The 25604-nt window shown below is 57.8% G+C and overlaps 1 protein-coding gene and 1 long non-coding RNA gene across 6 annotated transcripts; both read left to right on the forward strand.

The window, feature by feature from the left end:
* The first annotated feature begins 3179 nt into the window (after positions 1 to 3179).
* Positions 3180 to 5566, forward strand: LOC120411442. The gene is made up of 2 exons (XR_005603742.1): positions 3180 to 3274; positions 5142 to 5566. It is a non-coding gene; the product is annotated as an uncharacterized LOC120411442 (long non-coding RNA).
* A 7182-nt stretch (positions 5567 to 12748) lies between these two features.
* On the forward strand, positions 12749 to 25381 carry LOC104697064 (calcium/calmodulin-dependent protein kinase type IV-like). Of its 5 annotated transcripts, none has more exons than XM_039566362.1 (12): positions 12749 to 13258; positions 13681 to 13811; positions 16889 to 16967; positions 17258 to 17320; positions 19619 to 19701; positions 19790 to 19862; positions 20592 to 20682; positions 20778 to 20852; positions 21112 to 21187; positions 21310 to 21436; positions 22522 to 22674; positions 23034 to 25381. In XM_039566362.1, exons 2-12 carry the CDS (start codon positions 13714 to 13716, stop codon positions 23259 to 23261), a joined length of 1146 nt encoding a protein of 381 aa, XP_039422296.1. In that variant the 5' UTR covers positions 12749 to 13258; positions 13681 to 13713; the 3' UTR covers positions 23262 to 25381. The 5 variants fall into 5 exon arrangements, with proteins under 5 accessions (XP_039422296.1, XP_039422295.1, XP_039422297.1 ...); XM_039566361.1 differs by having other exon boundaries at positions 13684 to 13811; XM_039566363.1 differs by having other exon boundaries at positions 12749 to 13252.
* The last annotated feature ends 223 nt before the right edge of the window (positions 25382 to 25604 follow it).

Raw genomic sequence — 25604 nt, forward strand, 5'->3', positions numbered from 1 at the left:
GCGCGGGGGGCGGAGGGAGGGTGGTGGAGGGATGGGAGGGGGCTGCTGCAGCCCCCCCGTCCGTGGAGGATTCCTGGGAATCATCGAATCAGCAAATGCCAGAATGGTTTTGGTGGGAAGGGACCTTAAAGCCCATCTCATTCCATGCCCCGCCATGGGCAGGGACACCTTCCACTGTCCCAGGTTGCTCCAAGCCCTGTCCAACCTGACTTTGGTCACTTCCAGGGATGGGGCAGCCACAGCTTCTTTGGGAAATCCATTCCAGTGCCTCGCCCTTCCCTCACAGGGAAGGATTTCTTCCCAATATCCCATGGATGCGATGGGTGAGCGCACCTCGGGAGGTCACTGCATCCCACCCACCCCCAGGCCACCTCCCCTGCGCCTTTGCCGCCATCCCAAGCCCGGTCTGGCTGGCGGCAGACGCGGACCTGGTGCCGAGCATCCGCCTCGCAGCCCCCGAGCTTTGCCGGGGAGCGATTTCTCCCCCAGGCACGGAGCGAGCATCCATTCCCCTCGGAGCTCCTCTCTCGCAAGGTAACCGGCATTATATCCGGACCAATTGCTCCAGCATGATCCTCCTGAATGTTGCACAGCATGTACACGGCGTCTTATGGAAAATACATGCCCCTGGGTGAGCCTTTTAATAGCGCCGGCTCCTGCCCGGGGGGCGGGGGGGCCGCGCTCCGCCACGGCGCTGCCAAGGAATGATTGAAAAGTTGGGGCTCGCCGTAGGAAACCCCCCGCTGCGGGGAACAACGTGTTTTCATTCCCCTGCCAGGTAACAAATGAAAAGAATTGCGATGAATGCTAATGGAGAGGGGAGCAGGACGCTGCGGAGGCTGCCGGGGCTGGAGGTGGGGATGAGGTGGGCAGGGATGGGGCGATCCAGCCCCGGGAATGTGGGAGCTGCTGGGGAATGCCCGGTTTGCAGGTTGGAGCTGGTGGGAAGCGTTGCCTGGCAGGGCGCTGGTGGGTGCTGCAGGGAGGATGCTCTGGACCAAAATCACTTCATTTTGCAACAAAATGCAGCCGAGGGAATGCGTTGGTCCCAAAAATTCGCCTCGGTGAGCTTCTACCCTTGTGGTGATCCCGGTTTTGCTGGCTGGAGCTGGTCATGGCATGGCAAACACACCCTGGCATGGGGCTGGTGGGTGCTATGAGGAGGATGCTCTGATGCTGCACCAAAATCACTTCTTTTTGCAACGAAAAGCAGCTGAGGGAACACAGCGATCCCCAAAATTCCCCTTGAGGGATCTCCCATCCCGGTGGGGACCCCAGTTTTGATGACTGGAGCTGGTCACGCAGTGGCAAACACGCCCTGGCACGGGGCTGGCGGGGGCTACGGGGAGGATGCTCTGACCCTGTACCAAAATCACTTCTTTTCGCAACAAAACGCAGCTGGAGGAACACATAAATCCCCAAAATTCCCAGCTTTCAACCCCAAGGAGCCCGTCCCGGTGTCACAGCCGAGGTGCCATTGAGCCGGTGAAGGGCTGAGCTGTTTGTCACCAGCGCCGGGCTGGGAAGCGGGAGGGTAAACACGGATGAACAGCCTTCACCCGCTCCAGTAAATATTTTATATCCCACACCAAGAAAAGACACTCCTATTTAAATGATTTATCAAGGAAGATCATGTAGAGGTTTCCATAAAATATGTAGGGCTCCTAATCCCGACATCATCAAGCCAAGAGGACCGGAATCATTTATTACCTTCCCAACAGCCGCGCGGCTGCGGGGACACGACTGACAAATAAAAGTGTGTTTACAGCTTTTGGGCTCCTCTGGGGAGAGGTAAATCACGGCGGGGGTGGGAAGGGGAAAGGGAGCCGGAAATTAAGCAGCAATTCCTGTCCGTCAGGGCGGTGTGGGCTGGGGGATGCCGGACACGGAGCATCCCGGTGTCACCCGGTGTCCCCACGGTGGCTGTCACCTGCTGGGTGCAGCGACGCTCGTTCTCCGGTGGGATTTCTGGGGTGGGCATTGAGTGTAACCCCGCTGCGATGCCCAGATGTGCCCAGATGTTGGTGCAGGTCGAGTCTGTGTCGTGCTCGGTGCTGGGATCAGCCCTCTGCGGTGGGACCCCAGCGGAGTCAGGGTGGGACCTGCAGGGATGTCACCACTTTCCCCTCGGGGCTGTCGTTGCGCCCACATTTCCACTCGACACTTGGGATCCTGGGGGCTGGACACCGGGCACAAACCGCTCTGGGATGCCCAGATGTGCCCAGATGTCCTGCAGGTTGCAGCTGGATAGGGGTCAGCCATCTGGGGTGGGGATTTTCACGGGCACCAGCAGAATCAGGATGCGGCCCACAGAGATCCGGCCTCTTCCCCCTCGGAGCTGGTACCCACCCCGTGCTCCCACTCGGCTCTCCCATCACTGCATCCTTTGGATTCATTTATTAAGGATTTCCTCCCCATCCTCCACCACTTCATGACCCCATCAGTTCATCCTTTCAGGTCCATTAATTGAGATTTTTCCCCCCATCTCTCCAGCCTTTTAGGGCCATTTATGGGGGATTTTCCCCCATCCTCTGCCGCTCGATGATCCACTCACCGCATCCTTTTGGGTCCATTTATTAAGGATTTTCCTCCATCTCCTAAACCTTTTGCACCCCTTTATTGATGATTATCCCCCCATCCTCTGCCACTTGATGATGTAATCTCCACATCCTTTTTCACCCATTTATCGAGGCTTTTCCCCCCATCTCCCCAACCTTTTGCACCCACTGATCGATGATTTTCCTCCCATCCTCTGCCACTCGATGATCCAATCACTGCATCCTTTTGGGTCCATTTATTAAGGGTTTTTTCCCATCTCCCCACCTTTTTGCACCCATTTATTGAGGATTCTCCCCCAGATTCTGCCACTCAATGATCCCATCTCCCCACCCTTTTGCACCCACTGATCCATGATTGTCCCCACACCCTCTGCCACCCGACGCGCCCATCGCCCACCCTCTCCCCCCATCCTTTGGCTCCAGGTACCGAGTTTCCCCCCCCCCCCCCCCCCATTCCGTGGCACCACGTCCCCTCCGGGATCCGGAGGACCCCGAGCCGGGCCGCGGGCGCTGGCAGCGGCGGCGATTTGGCCGATTTGGCATTCAGCGGCGGGAGCGCAGCCGTGGGGCCGGCGCCGCGTTATTAAGGGATTAGCAGGTTGTCTTGGCGCTCAATTGTAGATAAGTGCCGCGGTTTGTATTATCTTTTCACGCTGCACCGCGAAGGATGACAAAGAGACAACATGGGTGTCATGGCCTTCAGCATATCATTAAGGGTAATTTGTCTTGCGGGGAGGGGGAGGCGAAGGGAGAGGGAAGGAGAGGAGGCGAGGGAGGACAGGGAAAGGCAGCCTGGGAGGAGAGAGGGGATTAAAAACTAAGAGAGGAGATTAGGAGTAAAATGGGAACTGTATGGAGAGTCAGCCAGGCGGGGAGAGGCGATGGCCGGGGAGGGGACGGCCGGGAGGGACGGGGGGGTCACCCTTGGACCGGCTCCGGTGCCGGGAGGCTCAAGAAAGAAGCGGGGTTGGGAGAGACGAGGCAGGATGGGGTGGGGGCTGCACAGACCCTCCCTTTTCTCCTGCACAGAAGAGCCCCGAATCCCTGCCCAGCCTCTGCCGCATACATTCGTCTGTAGTAACGAGACCGATCCAGCTGGGTGCCCCGGGAAGCGGGACACACCCCAGGGAATCCAGGGAATCCAGCCCCCCTCCATCCCTGACTGACCAGCGCCATCAGCCCTGGGGCTTCGGGGGTCTGGGGGCACGGGGGGCGGTTGGGGCACGGTGGCGGCTCCTCGGTGTCACCTGCTCCTTGTGCCGCCCTAATCCTCGGTGTAACCCTGTTGTAACCCCACTTCTCGCAGCACCCCTCCCCACCCCCCTGTGCCCCAAGGCAGCAGCTGCTCGCCCCTTGCCGAGCTCCAGAGGGCAAAGGAGCAAAAGGAAGAGTAGCAAGGGGAATTCTTGAAGCCCCCGGGCTGGGTTCGCTCCATCGGTCTATCAATCAATCAATCAATCAATCAATCCATAAGGAGCAGCGGCGTGGGAATCGATCAGTCGGGGAGATAGCTTTTCATGGGATTGGGAATGTGCGTCTGGAGACAGTCAGACGGAACCGCTCTTGCCACGGTCACTGCCACCCGAGGCGGTTTGCGGCAGGAGAATCCCTGCGGTGGCAGCTCCCCCTCACCCGGTGCCCCTTCCCGAAGAACTCGGGGTGGGCAAATTCCTGCGGGGCTGGTGCTGGATCCGGAGGGACAGAGCCGTTCCAGGGGCGAGGGACACCTGGATACCGCTGTGACCGCCCAGGTGCCACCGTGGGTGCCCCGACCTCTCCCTCCACCGCAGGGCCCGGATTTCTGGGGGCTGGGGACGGGGCTGGGGACAGGGACGGGGCATCCTCCCGCACCCCCTCCCTCCCTCCCTCCCCTCCCCTTCTGATAATCCTATTTTTGAACCAGGGGATTAGGATCAATACTTCACTCCTAATGCTGTGGTAATACAGTGTTACACCGCCAGCGCCAGTTCCCTGCTGAAACACTTAAGGTAGTTTAAACCCATTTGTGCCGGGGAGTGCCGTGAATCCACAACGAGCTCCTCGCCCGGCCGAGCTGAGCCGGGTGCCAGCCTGGGGCTGCCCGCACGGTGCTGCCCGCGGCCAGCCCTGGCTGCTCCTGGTGGCCCAGGGGACTTCTGGACCCCAAAAGGGCCACGCCAGGCAGGGGCTCTGGGCACCGGGGCAGTCGCTGTGCCCCTCACGGCCGACCAGGGATGCGTGGGCAGCAGCTGCTCGTCCTGGGGATGCTGCAGATCCCAACACACCTCGTGCAGGGATCCCTCCTGCAAGGATCCCTCGTGCAGTTGAGCCCTGGTGGCTCCCCAAATTCTGGGTGTCCCCGGCTCTGCCCGCCCCCGGCTCTGCCCTGGATTCTGGGTGCCCCCGGCTCTGCATTCTCCCAGCTCTGGGTGTCCCCAGCTCTGTCCCCCCAGGTGGCCCAGCAGCCCCTCGCTGGCCCTGGGGCCGAGGGTCCCCGTTCATCCTTCGCTCCAAATTGGCCGAGGGGTTTGAGCAGCTCCCGGGGAACAGAAACCAAAACATTTCCATCCCGTGCTAATTCATAATTAGCTCCGTTTTTATTAGGTGCTAATGGAGAGCGGGGATTTGGGATGCCTGGCACAGCTCGGAAATGCTGATTCACCCAGAGACCTCCCTTTTCTCAGGCCAGAGCCTGCTCGAGGCAGCTCCTGGTCAGAAAATCCCAGCCCAGCAAACTCCAGGAATATCTTGGGAGCCGAGCGGCTGCTCCGGCTCCGGCAAACACCATCCCTGGGATCCAGGGACTGACGGCACGGAGCGGGCTGTGGCCCCTGCACACCCTGTCCCCACCTGGGGACTCCCTGATCCCACCAGGGAGTCCCTCACAGGGTCCCTCCCTCCTCTGTTTCCCAGGAATGGGATGTTCCTGACATCTGGGGTAAACTGGTCCCATCCCTCCCACTGGGGAGGATCCGGGTCTGGCCCCTCTGCTCGGGGTAGCTTTCAATTAAAACCAAAATATCCCCTAATGACCCACAGAGGGCTTTTTATTTCCTTCCTCTTTTTAATTTTTTTTTTTTAATTAATGTATTATGACAAGCTTAGAGATGGATGTAAAACTGGCGAGGGATGATTTGAGGATTAAGGACCGGCGTGTCCTGGTGTGATGGGCAAAGAAAAGACAATCCTGATGGGGTTGGGATCAGGCTGGGGAAGGGACACCGAGTCCAGCCAGGCCAGGAAGAGGAAAAAGGGGATACAGGGCTGGGAAGAGGACTCTAGAGCCGGGGAGGGGATGCTGCATCCAGCGGAGCAGGAGGGGTCCCGGCCGACGGCTCCGGAAGCAGCAGCGAGATCCCAAAGCGGGACCCCCTGCGCCGCTCCCGCCGCTCTCCCACTGGCTCCCGCCTCCCTGCATCCCGTTTAGCATAAAAGTCATTTTGGTCGGGGACCCCCGGCTGCTGCTCCCTCATTCCCAGGCATCGGGGCCCCCGCGGGATCGCTGCGCGGGGCGAGCAGCGTTTAACCCCCCCGCCAAGGGGAATTGGCTGCTTCACCGTTTCCCTGACCCCAAAAAGACAATGAAATCGTGCACGAAACCAATAGATTTTAGCCACAGGCCTGCGGAGAGGCGAGAGGAATAAAATACAGATGGAGCCTCGTGCGGCGGGGATGGGAATGGATTCCGAGCGGGAGCTGGGACGTGCCGGCGCTGCCCGGGGTCGGGATGAGGTGACCCCCCCATTTCCACGTGCACCTCACAGCCACGCTCTGGGTGGCTTTTGGGGCCCAATTCTGCGTTTCCTGGAAAAAAAAACCCCTCGTTTCTATCCCGGCTGCAGCCCCCAGCCTGAATTGAGGAGCTCTTTTGGGTGGTTTTTGACCAGGTTCTGAGCAAAGCCTTCTGCTGGGTGATGGAGCTGGGATGGGGTGGGGACACGGGGATACCCGGAGCATCCCGGGATGGCTCATCCCGTATCCCTGCGGAGCTGGAGCCCTCAGAGGCTGCTCATCCTCCTGCCTTAACGCACCACCTCTATTTATTCTGCTCCTGTAACTGTAAAATTGATTTTCTTGCAACAAGCCGCTCGTCTTTCACCACCCTACGCACCCAAACGCTCCGACATAAGACACTGGCAATTTTTAATTAGTTTCCTTTCTCCCTCCTGCCTCCCCGAGCAGGCATGTGGAACCGGAACAGGGCAGCCCGGAAAGGAGCAGGATCCAGAGGTGACAAAAGCACTTTTTATCCTTGATATGATTATTAATAATACACTCGTTTACCTAACGAGGCGGGAGCGCGCAGGGTGGGGGGAGCAGGGAGGTGATGAGTGCTTCTTTCAGCTGCGTGGATGGAGGAGCAGCTTTAACCACTGGGATCTTTAAATATTGGCTTGGAGCAGCTCAGGGCTGCTGGTCCCCTCCCCACAAACACCCCCGGGTCCCCAGCCCAGCCCTGGCTCCGCTGGTGGCTTTGCCAGCATGACGTGGCAGGTGCTGCCAGTGTCCCCTGGGTTGAGGGGAGAATTTGTCAGGAGCCCCTTGACGGTGACCCCCAACACTCCCACGTGGGTGACCCCAGCCCAGAATTAACTGGAAAACCCACAGGGCTCTTTACACCCCTCTGATAACGAGCCTGGAGTAATTAAAGCATCACTGGCTGGGCTGGGGGAGCCCCTCTGCTCTGCCACGCTCCCCTTTCCCCTCCATCCCCTGTGAGCCCCCAGTTTTGGGGGCAAGAAAAAAGCCAGAACCGCTGGGCTGAAGCTGCAGCGAGGTGCCAGCGCCACGTGTCCTCTCTCACCAACACCCCGGCTGGAGGTCACAGCCCCTGAGCTGGGCCAGCCGTGTCCCCCCTGTGACCGTCTGGGTGGCAGAGGCGGCCGGAGCCCCGAGCATCCCGCTGTGGGAAGGGTCCCTGGGAGCGGGGAGAGGGCAGAGGGGCTGCAAGGAGCGAGCGAAGCCCCTCTGCCCCCAGCAGCAGCACAGGGACGCGTGTGCGCCCCGAGGAGCCGCCCGGGAAAAGTTACTGGGATGGGGAGCGGGGGCGGGCGGGGGGGGAAGAGAGAATGAAAGAGGGGGGGAAAAAAAAAAAGAAAAAAACGGGGAAAAAGGGCAGGAAAGTCCTGCGGCCTTTTGCCTTGTCAGTTCTCCATCTGCTGTCACTCAGCCGCCGAATTCTCCTTCAAGTTGTCATAGCGAGGCTGGCGGGGATTATGCCGCGGCTCTGTCCAGAATTGATTCATGTGGAACGCGTGCTTGACGGGCGGAACCGCTGGTGTGAGCGGGAGCCGCTGAGACCCCCGATTTTCCCACCTTCCTCACACAATCTGGTATTGTTTGGCCGCAGCCTTAGTGATCCCTGCGCCGGGGCTGTGACTGACACAGCTTTGAGGCTCTAAGGCGTATTTTGAATTTCTAAAACCTCTCAGGAAGTCCCTGGGGTGCCTTCTGCCATTGTCTTGTTTCTCCTTTCGCCTTTTTCCCTTTCCACCCCGATCCCCTCCTGCATCCCCCACCGCCTCCTCCCCCTTTTTTTTGCCCCTTCCTCCCCCTAATTCCAGCCCCTCAATCCCTGACATAACCCAGGGTTTTTTTCCCCTTTCCCCCCATGTTTACGCTCCGACTCTCCCCGGAGCTGCTCAGCCACTTTGCAAACACGATTTAAAAAAAAAAAAAAACCAACAACAAAAAAAAAAACCCAGAAAAAAACTAAATAAAGCTCTAAAAGTTCCCAAATCCTTGATCCACCACGGAGAAGAGGAGCTTTACTTGTTTGCTTTTAATCAGCTGACACAAACCCCGGGATGTGTTGAAAAATAATAATAGTAGAAATAAATCTTTCGCCGAGTCGTAATAGAAATAAATCTTTCACCTAATCTTAATAGAAATAAATCTTTTACCTAATCTTAGTAGAAATAAAGCTCTCAGCTAATCTGTGGCGAGCTTGTGTCCGTCCCGCTGCCCGCGCCGCTCCGGCCATCCATCCCCATCCATCCCCATCCATCCCCATCCATCCCCATCCATCCCTGTCCATCCCCGTCCATCCACCCTCATCCCTCCCCATCCATCCCCGCAGGGGTCATGCAGAGTGACCATCCCATAGGATCTGGATGAGGAGTTTCCCTCTGGACGAAGCTTTCCCACCCAAAGGGATCAGAGCCCCCGACCCCTCCTCGGACCAGGCTGTTCCCGGTGCAGGATCCGGGCTCTGCCCCATCCCCGCCCCGTCCCCCGACCCCTCCGGGCTCGGCACTGTATAACCGTTTCCCATTTCCAGTCTTAATCTTATAAGAATGAATTGAGAATGACCAGTGTAAATACACAGGTGCCACTGGGAGCAGAAACCACTCTTTAATCTCGGATATGAAAACAATTCCCTGCTCCGCGCGCTGGCAATCAGCGAGTGCCATCAGCGCCGCGCTCTCCCCGGGAACACGAGAGCTTATAAATATGAATTAGTGCAGAGAAAATCTACTCTCTTACCTAAAGCTAAATGTTATCTGGGTCCCTTTCCAGCAGTGGCTGACATTTCCAGAGTGCTTTTAGTCACATCTGCGGGAAGACAACTCATTTCTTGTCTAGAAAAAAAAAAGAAGAAGGAAGAGAGAGAGAAAGGGAAGAGGGAGGAAGTGGAGGAGGACGCAGGCAGATGCTGGGAAAGAGGGAATGCTGGATGCCTGAGCCTCCTCTGGAGAGGGGAGATGCTGGGTGGGCTCTGGGATGGCTCCTTAAGGTTGCTGGGATGAGGATGGAGCGGCCGAGGAAGACGAAGCCCCGAGGAGGTGGCACAAGGTGGCTCTCAGGTGCCACCGGAGCGAGGCCTCCAAGTGTGGGTGCTCCTGGCTGGGGAGCTGAGCAGCCCTGGGATGGCTCTGAGTGCCCCCCACTTGCTGGGGTCTTGTTTGGGGTGGGACACGAGGAGTGGGGTCCCCAACTAGCCCCTCGAGCAGTGCCAGCATCCAGTGCCACAGGAGCGGTGTATTCCATGGGATGGGTGCCCGCAGCCCTGGCACGGAGACCCTTGGGTTCCTCTGGGTGAGGGGAGACTGGGAGGGGTCCCACAGGGGTCCTCGTGTGCCACCTCTTCCCTAAGTCCTGGTGATCCATGGCCAGGCAGGGTTGGAGCAGCACCTGTGGAGCTCCCACAGCAGCAGGGTCTGACCCCAGAGCAGGAATCGCTGCCGGAGCTAGGAACATCCCTGGGGACGTCTGGAAAATGGGAAGAGTCAGCGACCACACCCAAGGCCCTGCCAGAGCTGGGGAAACTGAGGCACGGTGTGGGAACTGTTCCCAAAGCCCGGCTGAGGGGGGATCTCCTTGGAAAGAGAGGCGATTCTGGGGCAGGGGGCATCCTGGGCTTCCTAAGCCGCTGGACCCTGTCCCAGGCATGGGGTTTGGGATGCTCCAGCAGCATCCCGGCCTCCAGCACCTCTCCTGCCCCTCTCACCCTCAGCATCCCTCCCGCCTCTCTCACCCCCTGCTTCTGGCATCTCGAGGCACCCTCAGAAGAGCCCCAAAGCCCCCCGAAGAGCCGGCGATGGGGCAGGAACTGCAAACCCCCTCCCAGAGCCCGGCTGCAATCCCGCTCTCCCCCGCAACCATGTCGGCGAGGGAAGGATCCAGAGACGGGAGAGGCTCTAATGGGATGCTTAAGCCGCCTTTTAGGTTTTTAATGAGCGGATCCCGGCAGGAATGCTAAACACGGGCAGGTACAGCCCTGCCTCGCCGGCAGCCGCGCGTGTTCCCGTGTCCTTGTCTGGCTCAAGTGAGCTCTGACCTCATTTGCTTCGCGCCGTTCAATTAACGAGGCGAACGGCGCTGGGGGGAAGGGGGGGATGCCGGGGGGGGGTCACCCCATGTATTAATTTCCATTTTATGTTCCAAACAATTGAGCAGCACACGGCGGCAGCCGGTGCCTCGCGGGGCCGTTCCCAGACTCTGCTCTGGGATTTGTCCGAGACCCCCAGCCCAGTGCTGGGGGCTTGGGGGGTTTGGGGGGGTCCCACTTCGGCCTCACCATCCCATTTTCCATCCTGGAGGGGCCCTTTCACTGTGTTTGGATAATGTCCCTCCATCTTGTGCTTCATCCGGAACGTCGATGGCTGCCAATGAGACAGAAATGATTGGGGAAAGGGCGAGAGAGGGAGAGAAATGTTTCCCGGGATGTTAAAATAGCCACTTCAGGCACCTAAATTTATGCTGCTCTGAAATGGATTTTAGTCCAGGGTAATGAGAGAACAAAATAATTAATTCCTCTCCCGCAGACAAAAGGCCGGAGGCTCCGATCCAGCCCCACCGTCCCACCAAACCGGCGGAGGATGGGACAATTCCTGCTGCCAGCGGCTGGATCTGCACCTTGGGAATGTGTCCCGGTGCTGCAAAGGGGACCCCGCGCCTCTTGGGGAATTTGGGGTGCTGCAGCGTGCAGGGGACCGGAGCTGCCCCATCCCAAAATCCCCATTTCCCGCTGCCCAGTGCCGTGCCCCATCCCGTGCCCACCCGCGGGTGTCTGTGGGTGCAGTGGGGGGGTTGCAGCCCTCGCCAGGAGCCCAATTATGGGATTTCCAAAGGGAAGGAGCTGCCTCCCCGCTGCCAACACAGCCCTCCACTCTTTGGGGATGAACGGGGGGATTGTGCTTGTTCGGGATCGAGTGATCAATATTAATTATGCAAAGCAGCCTCTCCAGCCCACCCTTGTCTCCACAACATTCCAGGACGGGGGAGAGACGGAGGCAGAGTCAATTTATTCATGGAGCAGGTCACTCCCTGTACGAACATCCCTTTCAAAAGGGAGTTGCAACTGGAGGAGATCAAGCAGGGCTGAGTTTGCCTCCCTCAGATATGATAAAATATTCTAATAAATACTCGGGAAGCCCGTGACAAGGAGAACGTTTCAGGCTGGCGAGACCCTCGTGGTGGGGCCTTTTGTGGGGGTCTTCTGTTTGTGTTGAGGGATTTGGGGGGTTCTGCAGCATCCTCAGGGCCCGTCTACCCTTCGGTCCCGCTGGATGCCCTCAGGATTTCGAATTTTTAATAGAAAAACATAAAAATCTGCTGTTTCCTCACCTTGGATGTTCAGGAGGGATTTTCTCCTCCCTTTGCTGTGGGGAACACCACACCCCGTGGGGCTCCCCGACAGCGTGGGTGGCCCCAGACACGGGGACAACGGCACCCCAGCCCTATCCCCACTCCCACCCTGTTCCTGGCCCCATTCCAGCCTCATTCCTATCCTTTTCCCAGACAAATCACAGCCCTATGTTCACTCCCACCCCATTCCTGGACCTATTCCATCCTCATTCCCATCTCATCCCCACTCCCATCCCATCCCTGGCCCCATCCAAACACCATCCACAGTCCCAGCCCAATCCTATCCCTGGCCCCGTCCCATCTCCTTCTCTAATTCCATGTCCACTCGGATTCTGTTCCTGCCAGGCCCAGATCACCCCATTCCCAATCCAAGTCTCACCCCGGCCCTATTCCCCTCCCATCCCATCCCCATTCCCATCTCATCCCTGACCCTATCCCAACCCAACCCCCACCCTCATCCCATCCTCAGTCCCAGCCCTGCCCTATCTCATCCCTTCTCCAATCCCATCTCCATTCCCGTCCCGTTCCTGGCCCCACCCCATCCCCAATCCCACCCCAACCCCACCCATCCCTGGTCCCACCTCCCCTGCCCATCCCCTGCTCCAGCCGGGCGCCACCATTCCCAGTCCCATTCCCACCCTTCCCAGCCCATTCCCACTCCAGCCCCGTAACCCAAACCCTCCCCAATCCCACTCCAGCCCCGCCCCGTCCCCTCCCACCTCCCCATTTCCCCCCCGCCCCCCCCGTTCCCATCCGGTGGGGCGACGGCGTCACCGTGCGGCCGCTCCGGGCAGCGCCCGCGCCCCCCCGGGACGAGACCCCCGGCACCGGGGGTTCCCGGTTCTGGCTGCTCGGGGGGGCACGGCCCGGCCCCGGTGGGTGCGGGGCCGCGGGTGCTCCCCAGGCTGCGGGGCGGGATGGGGGGGCGCGGCACCTGGGGGATTCCGGGTGCTCCCGGGAGCGGCCGCGGTGCCCCCGCCCTGGTGCCGCTGCGGGGCCGGGTCCTGCCGCTGCGGGAGTGGGGTCGGGGCCGCCCGGACCCCCCCAAGCACCGCGCCGGTCCCGCAGCCCCGGGAGGGCGGGGGCGGCGGGGGCGGTGCAGTGGCGGCGCCGGGCCGGGGGGTGGCACGGCCGAGCCGGGCGGGAGCGCGGCGGAGCCGGTGATGCTGCCTGGGAGGGTCCCGGTGCTCCGCAGCCCCGGCCCCGCATCCCCACCTTCCTCTCTCCCTGCAGCGCTGCGCTCCCGCAGCCCGGCAGCCTCCCATCCCTGCCTCCCGGTGCTGCCCGGTATCCCGGCATCCCAGCGCTCCCGCATCCCGGCATCCTCCCATCCCTGCATCCCTCCATTCCTGAATCCTCCCATCCCTGTATCCCTGCATCCCTCCATCTTCCCATCCCTGCGTCCTCCCATCCCAGCGCCGCTCAGCGCCCCGTGAAGCCCCGCCGAGGAGCTGAGCCGTGACGCGCCGGTTTGGGGAGCAGCGGGGGGGCCCGCCCGGGCCCGGGGGGCCGCGTCAGGCTCAGCACCGGCCCCGGGGGCTCAGGACCCCCCGTGCCCACCCTCGGCACGGCCACCCCGCGCCGGGGATGAGGCAGAGCCGGGGCGGACACGAGCGGCGCCGCAGGTAACGGTACGTGCCGGGCCCCGACCCCACCCCAAAATTACCGGGCCCGCGGGGGCGTGCGGAGGGCCGGGGGGGTTGGGGGAGGCTGCGGGAATCGGGGTGCAAACCAGTCCGTGGGAGCCCGGCCTGCCGGGCTCTGCAAAGCCGGGGGGTGATCCACAGAAAGGTGGGAATGGAGTGGGAAAAGGGGGATGAGGGTGGCGGATAAAGCTGGAGGGGGAACAGATCCCACAGCGGGGGGAATTATCTCGGAAAAGGCAGCGTACGTGCGGGGTGGGAAGGGGATTTGTGGCCGTGATTCCATGGCGCTCAATAATCCCGAGCGCTGGTTTTTCCCGAGCCATCTGGGCACTCGCGGAAGCGCGGGGGGATTGGGGGGGGGTGAGGAGGGGGCCGCGGCTATCGATGCCGGGGTCTCCCCTTCCCAGCAGCTGGCGGGAGCTCGCAGCCCCCAGCCCACCATGCCGTCGTCCAAGAGCGGGAGCGAGTTCTGGATCGATGGATCCCACCGGGAGGCGGCACTGGAAGATTTCTACGTCGTGGGCTCCGAGCTGGGACGGTACCGGACGGGGAGAGCGAACTGGGAGGGGCTGGGAGGGGCAGGAGACCCCCCGGGGTGGGAGCGGTCCTGGTTGGGGTGGGGAGAGGGCTGGAGGGAGGCAGGGAGGGATGAAGGGGAGCAGAGGGGATGCAGGGATGTGGGGAGGGGTGGAGGAATACGGAGGGGATGGATGGGGGGGATGGATGAAGGGGAATGGAGGGATGAAGGGATGCAGGAAAGGATGCAGGAAGGGAGGGACAGATACGAAGGGGATGGACGGGTGTGGGAGGAATGGATGAGGAGGGGTGGAAGAATGGAGGGGTGCAGGAGGGGATGGACATGCAGGGAAGACGGATGGATGTGGAAGGGCCATGGAAGCAGGGATGGGGGGATGGATAAAGGGGGTGGATGGTGACAGACCCTCCCCTCTCGTGTAACCTGGCACTTGGACTGCCGCCACGGTCTGGGAGCGCTCACTGGGGGTTTGCAGGATGGGCCAGAGGTCCCTGGGCATGTGGAGCTGGATACTCCTCATGTCCATGGCAGGGAGTGGGATTATGGGGAGACTCATCTCCCCTCCGAGCACCCCAAGGCTTTGGGGGTGGGCGATGAGGGTCCCGCCTGCAGCAGCCCCCTGCAAAGGCCAGGCAGTGCCAGCTCCACAAAGGGTCTGGATTTGGCTTGGAGAGCCCATCTGGGGGCTGTGATCCTGGGTGAGGTGTCCCAGTGCCCCCCAGGCAGGGGGGTGCCAGGGGGTGCCGGGAGCCCGTGGTGGGAAGGTTGATGGTCCCACTTGTGGGGTCTCTGGGCTGTGCCAGAGCAGGGGAGGCAGTGCTGCCTCAGAGCCCTGGGTCTGGAACAGGTGGATTTGGTGGTTCAGGCTGGGCCAGACCCAGCTGCCACTGGGTTTCTATCCTCAGAGAATCCTGAAAAACAGCAATTTTGGTAAAAGCAGGAATTTAAGTGTTTGTATCGAGGTGTGGCCATGTCAGCCCAGGGCTTGGCAGCACCCAGCCCTGCACAGAAGGATGTAGGACAGAGGGACAGGCTTGGAGCCCCTGGAATCCATCCATCCATCCATCCATCCATCCATCCATCCATCCATCCATCCATCCAGTTTCAGCACCCAGGTTTAAATCAAGCTGGTCTCAGTCCTGGAGCCACCCACTCACAGCATGTTGGGATCTGGGTGGGATTTGGGCTGGTGGGAGCTCACACGCCATGCACAGCTCTCCCTTAGAGCTTCTCCTGGCAAGGCTGGATCCAGCTCTGGCCAGGAAGCCCCAGGGAGCCGGGCAGGGATGGAGGGAGCAGGGCAGGGATGTGGGGGCAGCGAGGAGGACCCAGCCCGGGGCTGCTTCCGGCCCTCGCGGCGGCCGCACGTTCCGGGCTCTTGGCAAATCCCATTGTTCGGCATTTTCCAGTTCATCTGGAAAGCAAATGCAATTATCTCCCGTCGCAGGCAAGGCTGATTGGGGATATTTATTTGAGGCCTTGAGCGGCGGCTGCGGGGGCCGGCGGGGCCGGGGGCCGAGGTGTGGCGAATTCCGGCGCGGATCCAAGCGCTGCCCTAATTGGGGACGCGTGAGGGGCAGCGCCACGGGCACAGCGGGCACAGGAGCCACCCCGAGTCCTCCTAAACGCCGAGCCGAGCGCTCCTAAATGATCTTGTTAGCGGAGGGAATCAGGCTGGGAATTGTCCGTGCGGAAAAATGCAGAGGGAGGGCGAGAGGCGACAGATCCTGGCTGGGATTCAGCTGTGGAGAGGGGGTGGAGGGTCCTGCCCCCGTGTCCAGCCCAGCTGGGAGCTTCCAAGAATAACCTCGTGGCTTCTCCCGCTGGAACAGCGTTGTTGTGATACTCGCAGCAGCAGCAGCGATGTCATTTTGGGGTCAAATTGCAGCTTTTGCCCATTTTGCTAAGCTGGTGGCCGCCTCTCCCCTCTCAGCTGGAACAATTCGTTCCCAAGTCGGTTTTTATTTGTAAACTAAAGTTTCATGGGGAATGTTTGGCCAAAGGGAGGAAATGTTTTGGAGCTGGGCCAGGTTGGGGTTCGCCGATCCCAGGTGGATCCCGCAGCATCCCGGTGGAAGCCGGTACCCGGGGCTGCCGTTGCCATGGGAACGCCGTTCCCAAATTCAGCCGGATGAGTTGCAAAATCTGTTCTGGGTTTGAAGACAAATCCCTCCTTTCAGGAGAGCACCCGGGAGCTGCAGCGGGGGGGAGGTTGGTGGGCTCAGGGGATTGTTTTGGTGTGAAAGTCGGTGGTTTTGGGGGTCTGCTCTTGCCGGGCACCTCCAGGCACAGCCTGAGCTCCGTCCCAGAAGGCGGCGAAGCCAAAGTGCGGTAAAACGCGGCCGATGACTCGGGGGCAGGAATTAATCTGCTCCAGGAGCCAGGCAAGGAGATGAAATTGCAAATGAGCCCCGGCATGGCCCGGAGCGATGCGCTGATTTCACCGTCCAGCGCTCAGGAAACGCGATTAACTCGAGCTGAGATCGCCATCGGCTGAGGGGCGCGGCGGGGAGGCGATGGCGACGGGCCCCGTGTCACCCGGAGCGGTTTCACCCGGCAGGGAGGTGTCTGGGGACAGGGACCATCCCGTGTGCCGTGGCCCCGGGGGACGCGGCTGGGATGGGGCCCCGGCAGTGTCGCCGCTGTCGCCGAGGGGCTGCGAGTGGGGACACGACGGCTCCGTCCTGTCGTGAAAGCCGCTTAAGGATTTAAACCCCCTGTAGAAGTCGGGTTTAATTAAAATAGCCTGAGCCGGGAAGGATGCGGGAGCAGGGGGATGCGGGAGCAGGGGGATGCAGGAGAGGGACGCGTCAGGAGGGGGGTGCAGGAAGGGGATGCGGGGTGGGGATGAAAGAGAGGGGTACAGGAAGGGGATGCAGGAGTGGGGGGATCCATGAAGAGTGAGATCCAAGAGGAGGGGGATGTAGGAGGAGGAGGATCCATGAAAAGTGGGATCCATGAAGAGTGGGATCCACGCTGAGCTCCCAGGGCCTGGCACCGCCAAAGGTGCTGGTGGGGGGCACAGGGGGAGCGGGACCCCCAGCTCTGTGCCAGCCTCACGTCCCCCCATGCCCTCCCAGGGGAGCCACCTCGGTGGTGTTCAGCTGCCAGGAGAAGGGCACGGGAGCTCCCTACGCTGCCAAGATCCTGAAGAAAACGGTGAGTGAGGCAGGAAAGGGGCTGGGGAGGGGCAGGGGGTGCTTGGGAGGGGTGGTGGTGTCTCTCCTCCCCTGACTCTCAGCACCAGGATGGGCACAGGCCTGGCACTGGGCATTGTTCCCACGATCTGGGGGTCCCAGACGGACACAAGCGCTGGGATTTGGGATGGGGGTGGGCCCTGGGGCAGACATGGAAACGTGCTGGGAGTGATGGGGGGGGTCTCTGTGTGGTGGGGAGCCGGAGCCAGGTAGCGCAAGTGACACAACCTCTGTGTGGGCTCTGCTTCCCAGATCGACAAAAAGATCGTGAGGACGGAGATCGGGGTCCTGCTGCGGCTCTCGCATCCCAACATCGTGAGTAGGACCCTCGTGACACAGCTGCCACCTCCCCTTGGGTCGGGCCCATGGCTGCTGGGGGTGGGTTTGCCCTTAACTCAGCCCACTGCCGAGGGAAGGGCTGGAATGTCCTCGTGCTCATCCCATCTCGGTGCAGGATGAACCCAGCACCCCATGGAAAACCCTCCCTGCACCCCGTGTCCCCTCCCTGCCTCACAGACAGAGTCCAGGTGACTCCTCACTTCCTGCCACATGAAATTCCTGCTCCTTGCAGCTGCTTTGAGCTCCCAGTTCTGATATCCAAGGCCAAGGACCCCCCGTCCTCCCCCTCCCCATGCCCTGGCTTGACATTTCCACCGGGTAAGCAATTTCCATCGAGGAGATCAAACGAATCCCACAGAAAATTGCCCATCTGTAATGAATCCTGCCAGGGGAGATAAAAGGGGAGGCCGAGGCCATGGGGGCTGGGGCCGTGTCCTGCCCATCGCCATTCCCTTGCTCAGTGCTCCGGGGATAACGGGAGCTCGGCTGGAGCGATTCACAATGCCCAGAGTGGATCTAATCCGGCCTGGGCCAGCAGAGCCCCTCTGGAATGGCAGGGGCTGGGGGGCTCCGTGCCCCCCACCTCCCAAAAAAGGCTCAATCCTGACTGCGTGGTTGCACTGGGAAATTGCAAAAGCACCTTGGAGAACAGCTGGGTTAAGGAAATGACACAAAAAAGGCACCTGGGAGCTGCTGTGGGGCTGGGACAGGCCCTGCTCCTGTTGGGATTGTGATCAGGACATTGCTGGGACATCGCTGGGACATCGCTGGGACATCATCTTGCCCCTGGCTGCTGCCGCCCAAGCTGCAGCATCCCTCAAACCCCGGGCACAGCTGCTTCCAGCCCAGCCACATCAAACATCCTCGGAACTTTGCCCTCTGGAGAAACCCCAAAACCTTCACACAAAGAGATGAAGCCAAGAAAAATCCAAACCACCCCAAAACCAGGGATAACAGGGGCAAAGCACTGGGGACGGGGTGTCCCTAAACCTCTCAGCCAGCTCGGCTTGGGCCCATCTTGGGGTGTTTCAATGTTTTGGGGCAATTTGGTGCTTCAGCCTTTTCCACGGAGACATTTCCCCCACCCCAGGACACTTGGGCAGACGCAGGATAACAACCAGGATGGGAATCACGCACTCGGAGCAGCCCAGGTGATACCAGCCATGGGTGGCAAGAGGCTCCTCTCTGATGTGTTATCAGGAACACCACAGAAAATCCAATTTCCTCCCTCTCCTCTCCAGCCAGCGGCTCCCTGGAGCCCGTGGAGGAGGATCCAGCCCGTTTGAATATTTAAATCCCCAAGGTTTCCGTGGGGTTCTGCTCATCCCAAGTTTCAAGTGATGTTTGAAGAGGAGCTGCTCTGCTCCATTATTGACGCCGGCGCCGCTATCGTGCGGCACCGACCTCGGTGGCGGCTGATAATAGGATTGTAAACTTTTGAAGTTAATAGGAAAATTATAGGGCTCCGTGTATTATTATAATGCAATAAGCTGCCACATAGTGTCTCTCACCCCGCGGGGGATCACGGCTTGTCACCCAGCCTGGGAAGGGGAATGATTAAAGCCCCATGAAATTCGCGGTGTCACAAAAGTCTTAAGAAGCGTGAAATTCTTGGGTTTCCATTTTTCCAAAAAAAAAAAAAGGAAGAATTGCATTTGGACGTGGCTTTAAGAGAGAATTGTTAATTCCAGATGGGCTGTGCAGGCACAAAGGGCTCCTGTGGGAGCTAAACTGCAAAAATCGGGAGGAAAACACAGGTTTGGTGCCTCCTCTGCTGCAGAACAGTCCAAGGGACATTCCCAGAGCCTTGATCCCAGAGTGGCCATGACCTCGCAGGGCTGTGTCCGGCTCTCCCTCATCCCAGCCAGGGCAGGAGTGCAGGATCCATCCCGGGGGATGCAGCCGGGGTCGCTCTCACACTGCAGGAGCAACAGAGGCTCCGAGGTGCCGACGGAGCTGCGAAATTAAAACGCGCTCAAGGAGCTCCTCTGACAAACGAGCTCAGAGATGAGAAGAGGATAAAGGCACCAGCTCTTCCCATTCCCAGATCCATCCTTATTCTGTGTTAAGTGAGCGGGGCTGCTGCGAACTGTTAAAAAAATTCAGGTGGAAACAAATCAAGAGTGGGGAAAAACCAACTCGAGGAGGGAAATGCGCTGGTTTGCCCTGAACCAACCCTTTCCCCCCTCCCTGGCAATCAGAGCCTCCTCCCGGCACAGCCAGGATGTGTTCCCACATCCCACATCCCGAAATCCCTCCTGTTGCTCTTTCCAGATCAAGCTGAAGGAGATTTTCGAGACGCCCTCGGAGATCGCGCTGGTGCTGGAGCTGGTGACGGGAGGAGAACTCTTCGACAGGTACGGATTCCACTCCGGGGGATGGATCCCAGTGGGATGTGGGAGGAGGATGAGGATGGAGGGGGCTGAAGGCTCTGTGTGCCCACAGGATTGTGGAGAGGGGGTTCTACAGCGAGCGGGATGCGGCTCACGTGGTCAAGCAGATCCTGGAGGCCGTTTCGGTACGGTGACCCTGGGGATGGCCCAGTGAGGGGGTCCCAGGGGTGGTTTCGGGGTGGCACTGGGGGGGCTGCACCCAAATATCCCTGGGGAAAGGCACCCAGAGCTGCCCCCATCCCAAATATCCTGACAGACAAGGGCCTGGAGCTGCAGCCATCACAAATATCCCTGGGGAGAGGCACCTGCATCACAAATATCCCTGAGGAGAGGCACCCAGAGCTGCACTGATCCCAAATATCCCTGAGGAGAGGGACTCAGAACTGCCCTCAGCCCAAATATCCCTGAGGAGAGGGACTCAGAACTGCCCCCAGCCCAAATATCCCTGAGGAGAAGTGCCTGGAGTTGCCCCATCCCAAATACCCCTGGGGGGGAGAGGCATCCAGAGTTGCACTGATCCCAAATATCCCTGGGGAAAGGCAGAGCTGTCCCCATTCCAAATACCTCCTTTATCCGCTCTCCTTTGGCCTTCCAAAGGCACTGCTGGGAGAAGATGGATCAGCTTTTAGGGTGGCTGAAGGAGAGGAAGGAGGAAGGTCAAGGCTGCTCTGCATCCCATAGTTTCCATGGCAACGGGAGGCTTTAAAAACGGGAACTCCTAACTGGAAACAGCACTGCCACAGCGGTGGCTGTTCCCGAGCTGGTCCTGAGTTTGTGACGGGTCCCCAGGTGCTGCTGCCACCTCCCAAATTCCGTCCCTTCCTTCTCACATCCCACTGTTCCTCTTTTTGCAGTATTTGCACGAGAACGGAGTCGTCCACCGGGACCTGAAGCCGGAGAATCTGCTCTACGCAGACCTGTCCCCCGACGCGCCCCTCAAAATCGGTGGGTTGGGGGCCCTGGCTGGGGGGGCTGTGGCACGAGAGGGGATCCCAGTGCCCCTCCCTGATGGCAATGCCACTCCCTCGTGTCCCCGCAAGGTGACTTCGGGCTCTCCAAGATCGTGGACGAACAGGACACCATGAAAACCGTGTGTGGGACGCCGGGGTACTGCGGTGAGCGGGGAGGGGGGAACCGGGGGTGGGAGGGACAATCTGGGGGAGAGGAAAGCTGGGGACAGGAGGGACATTCCGAGCAGGTTTCCCTGCCTGAGGCCGGGCACAGCTCGGTGCAGGGATGGCTGGCGCTGTGCCACATCTGGCTGGCACAGAGCCACATTTATCCCTTTTTTCTCCACACCTGGGAGATGCTGCCGGTGCCCAGCGGGGTTTTCTCTGCCTGTGAGCGTGTTTGACCCCCAAACTTTGCTTCCAGCCCCCGAAATCCTGCACGGGTGTCCCTACGGGCCGGAGGTGGACATGTGGAGCGTGGGCGTCATCACCTACATCCTGTGAGTGCCACAGCCGTGGGACACGGCGGGGATGGGTTTGTCCCCTCTGTCCCACAGCACCGGTGCCACGGGGGGGGCTGGGTTTGTCCCACCGTGTCCCACAGCTCCTGTCCCCTCTCCAGGCTCTGTGGCTTCGAGCCCTTCTTCGACCCGCGGGGGGATCAGTACATGTACAGCCGCATCCTCACCTGCGACTACGAGTTCGTGTCCCCCTGGTGGGATGAGGTGTCCCCCAACGCCAAGGATTTGGTGAGCGAGGCAGTGCCGGGGCTTGTGAAACGAAAAATTATTTTTATTTTAAAATTTAATTTAATTTAATTTAATTTAATTTTATTTTATTTTATTTTACTTTATTTTATTTTATTTTACTTTACTTTACTTTATTTTACTTCCTTTGACTTTATTTGACTTTATTTTAATTCATTTTACTTCATTTTATTTTATTTTTTTTTATTTTTATTTTTTTATTATTTTATTTTACTTTATTTTATTTTATTTTATTTTACTTTATTTGACTTCATTTTATTTCATTTTACTTCATTTTACTTTATTTTATTTTACTTTATTTTACTTAATTTTATTTCATTTTACTTCATTTTACTTCATTTTATTTTATTATTTTATTTTATTTTGCATTATTTTTATTTATTGATTCGGTTTTATTTATTTATTCCGTTTTATTTATTTGTTGTGTATTGTTATTATTTCTTTTAAGATTTCATTTTTATCCCTTTATTTATTAATTACTTTATTTATTTATAACATTTTGATTGCTTATTTGATTATTTCATTTGTATCTATTTACTAATTTCTTTAATTTCATTTATTTCTCACACATTTTTATTATTGATTGATTGATTTATGGTTTTATTTTTATGTGTTTATTACATTTTTTGTTTTATTTATTTATGACAAATTTCCATTTATTTATTTATCACTCTTTTCATTATTGATTCCATTTATTTTGTGATTTTATTTTTATTTATTACATTTATTCATTTATTTATTAATCACATATTTTTATTGTTGATTTCATGTCTTTCATTATTTCCTTTTTATTTATTTATTTATTTATTTACTGCCTATATTTATTTCATTACATTTATTTATTTATCACACATTTCTAGGAATTATTTCATTTCTCATGCGAATTTATTATTTATTTATTTAGTACACACTCTTGCTTCCTCTAACTTCTTTTATTTATTCCTTATTTTTCTGACTGATTTTCTCATTCATTACCATATATACTACGCATCCACGATAATTCCTTCTTACTTTACTGTGAGTTATTTCAAAATAACAAAAACTCGGCGTGGTTTCGGTGCTTTCAGGTCAGAAAATTGATTGTTTTGGACCCGCAGAAGAGGCTGACGGTTTATCAGGCCCTGGAGCACCCCTGGGTCACCGGGAAAGCGGCGAAATTCGCTCACATGGACAGCACGCAGAAGAAACTGCAGGAATTCAACGCCAGGAGGAAACTGAAGGTGAGGAGGGGACATCTGGCACCTTGGGGGACACTGCCACATCCCCGGCCACGGCCTACAGGGCCCAGAGAGTGGCTTCCAAGGGCAGAATTCTGCCAAACACCCTCTTGGGGTGCCAAGGGAAGGTGTGGAGCTGTGCCAGGGGGCTTGGGATGGATTTTGGATTTTAGGGAAAGGTTCTTCCCCCAGAAGGTGCTGAGTTCCCCCAGGGAATGGGCCCGGCCCCGAGGCTGCCAGAGCTCCAGGAGGGTTTGGACAATGCTCCCAGGGGTGGACAGGGTGGGATTGTTGGGGTGTCCTGGGCTGGGCCTGGAGGTGGGAACATTGCACAATTCCCTAATTCTCTGCCTTTGCTCCAGGCCGCCATGAAAGCCGTGGTGGCCTCCAGCCGCTTGGGCAACCACGGCCACCACGACTGCTCCCGCAGCGGCCGCGGCCAGCGGGGACCCCGGGGCCTGCCCCAGCCCGCGGGGACCGGCGGCCCCGAGGCCACCACGGAACTCGCCGTGTTCCAGAGTGACCACCCCGCCGTGGCCCCGGTGGCCGTGGCCCCGGTGGCCGTGCCAGGCGCCGGCTGTGACAGTTAACGGGCCCGGAGCAGCGACACCGCCCAGCCTTGGCCGCTGCCGGGGGGCCCGGAGAGCCCCGAGCCCGTGGTCTGGGCTCTGGAACATCCTCGTGTCATGTCCTGTCACCCCCTGGTTGCTGTCCCTGTGTCTGTGCCCGCCCGGCTGAGGGGACGAGGAGGTGACTTTGTCTTCCCACTCTCCGGCAGTTTGGGCCACTGTGGCTTGGAAAGATCCCGAAAAACGAGGAGCAAACAGCAGAACTAAGGATTTCTCCCACTTTTCCCTGCAAAGGCAGAGAGTTGTCTTTAAGGGGTTCCTCTAAACAGTTCTGGAGGTTTCATTTCTTCGAATTGTGCTGCCGTAGCTGTGATACCTCCAGCGCTGTCACCAGCCCAGCTGTGGGGTCTCTGCTGTGTTAGGCGGAGTTTTAGGAGCCTCTGACCCCACATGTTCGATCCTCTCCGGACAACAGCCCATGCCAGTGGTTCCCTTGTCACTCCCAGGCAGTAGCCGAGCCCTGGGTTGTGTTTTTTTGGGTGTGTTCCCCACCTTCAGCCTGCTGTGGATCCCTGCTGCTGGTGGTGGTAGGGTGGTCACGGACTGGGAATGCCGGTCCGGCCTCCCCTTGGCATTCCAGGTCAGGATTGACACCATTTTAACACAGGAATTTACACAATTCTTGAGTAAGAACAACACAATTGTTTGTACTTTGTGAGCCTCTACCACGTAACTGCTGTTCCCTGACAGAGGACAATGAGTTTATACCGTTTTTATTCTTATTTTTTAATGGAATCACCAGACAAACTTCTTGAAAGGATTTTTTTTTTTTTTTTTTAAAGGCAGGAAACAGGATAAGCACTTACAGAATTTAATCCAGAGCAAGTGACCAGACAGGAAAAGCCATATTCCATGTGGGAATTAGGGAGAGTTGGTGGGATCCTGCCAGGTTTGACACCCAAGGCAGCAACCATGACCTGCACCCCTACATTTTGGGCTTAGAATGGTGTGTTCTAGGTAAAAATCCCACCTGGAGGAGAATAAATATGTCCAGGAAGTTCATTCCCCCCAGGATGGGGGTGCAGAATTGAGCAGCTGGGACAGGAAGGGCAAAAAAAATCCCCCAAAATCGGATGTTTTGCCGAAGGTGACGCAGCGGTGCCGGACCTGAGGGTGACAGAGCAGGGTCAGGAGGTTGAGGCCAGAGCAGGGGAAGGAAAATGTGACACGAGGATTTTGGGTTTATCTCCAGCACGAGCAGAAATGAAAACAGCTCCATGTCCTAATCCACCCTGGAGCTCGGTGGGGTTGGGGGAGTTGAAGACGGCAGAGAAATTGGGTGTTCAAGAGGGGTTTTAATTGGCAAAATATCAGGGCTTGACCAGAGCTGCAATGTTTTCAACTGAGTTGCTCTTTTATGGGGAAGCAGATGCCCAGGGAGGTGTCCCAGGGGGGAAATGAAGCCGCTGATCCCACAGGATGCTGCAGCACAGGGAAATTATCCCTTTTTCTTTGCATTTCTGGCAGGAGGGGCAGTTTTTCCCTCTCCTTTTTTTTAACCCTGAGGGCTGAACCTTGCAGGGTGCTCAGCTCCAGCGTCCATCCTATCCTCAGTGTGTCCTCCCAACTCCGTGTCGTGTCTCCGGCGGGACCTGAACTCCACCTCGTTGCTCCCTAACCCAGGTTTTAAAGACTATTTTCTATCCTTCGACATGAAATGCTGATTAAAGCCCCTTCCAGGACCAGCCTGGGCACCCCCAGAGCCCGCGAAGCAGGGACTGGTGCTGGGAAAGGCTGAGTTAACAGCCGCATTCCCAATCCTGCAGGAGAACAGGAATTACAGTTGGCAAATCAATTACACAAAGTATCTCCAGTGGCAGAAGGCACTGGGAGGAGGGAGGGGGCTGCGAGCAAAGCCAGAAGAGGAGTTTGTGTCTTATGTTAACAGTATCATTCCAAAGGTATCCGTACTGAAAGATTGGAAAAATGCACTCCTGGGAGGGAAGCCCGCGGAGGCGCATTCCGGTTTGTTGCTGTTTGCAGCGTGTGTTTTGAGTAACGACTTCAGTGTAGCGGTGACAGTTCTGATAGCCAGGTGTTTATAACCAAGTAGAGACAGAATAAAGCATCAAATCTCGAGAGTGAGTGTGGGCTGCGTTTTCTCCGTTTTCCTCAGATCGGCGTGGAACGGTTTGGGTTGGAAGGGAATTGAAGGATCAGCTCGTCCCACCTCCTGCCACGGGCAGGGACACATTCCACTGTCCCAGGTTGCTCCAAGCTGCATCCAACCTGGCCTTGGACATTTCCAGGGTGGGGCAGCCGTAGTTTCTCTGGGAATCGCATTCCAAGAATTTGGATTAGAAC

Source organism: Corvus cornix, chromosome 28 (assembly GCF_000738735.6).
Source record: "Corvus cornix cornix isolate S_Up_H32 chromosome 28, ASM73873v5, whole genome shotgun sequence".
NCBI lineage: Eukaryota > Metazoa > Chordata > Aves > Passeriformes > Corvidae > Corvus > Corvus cornix.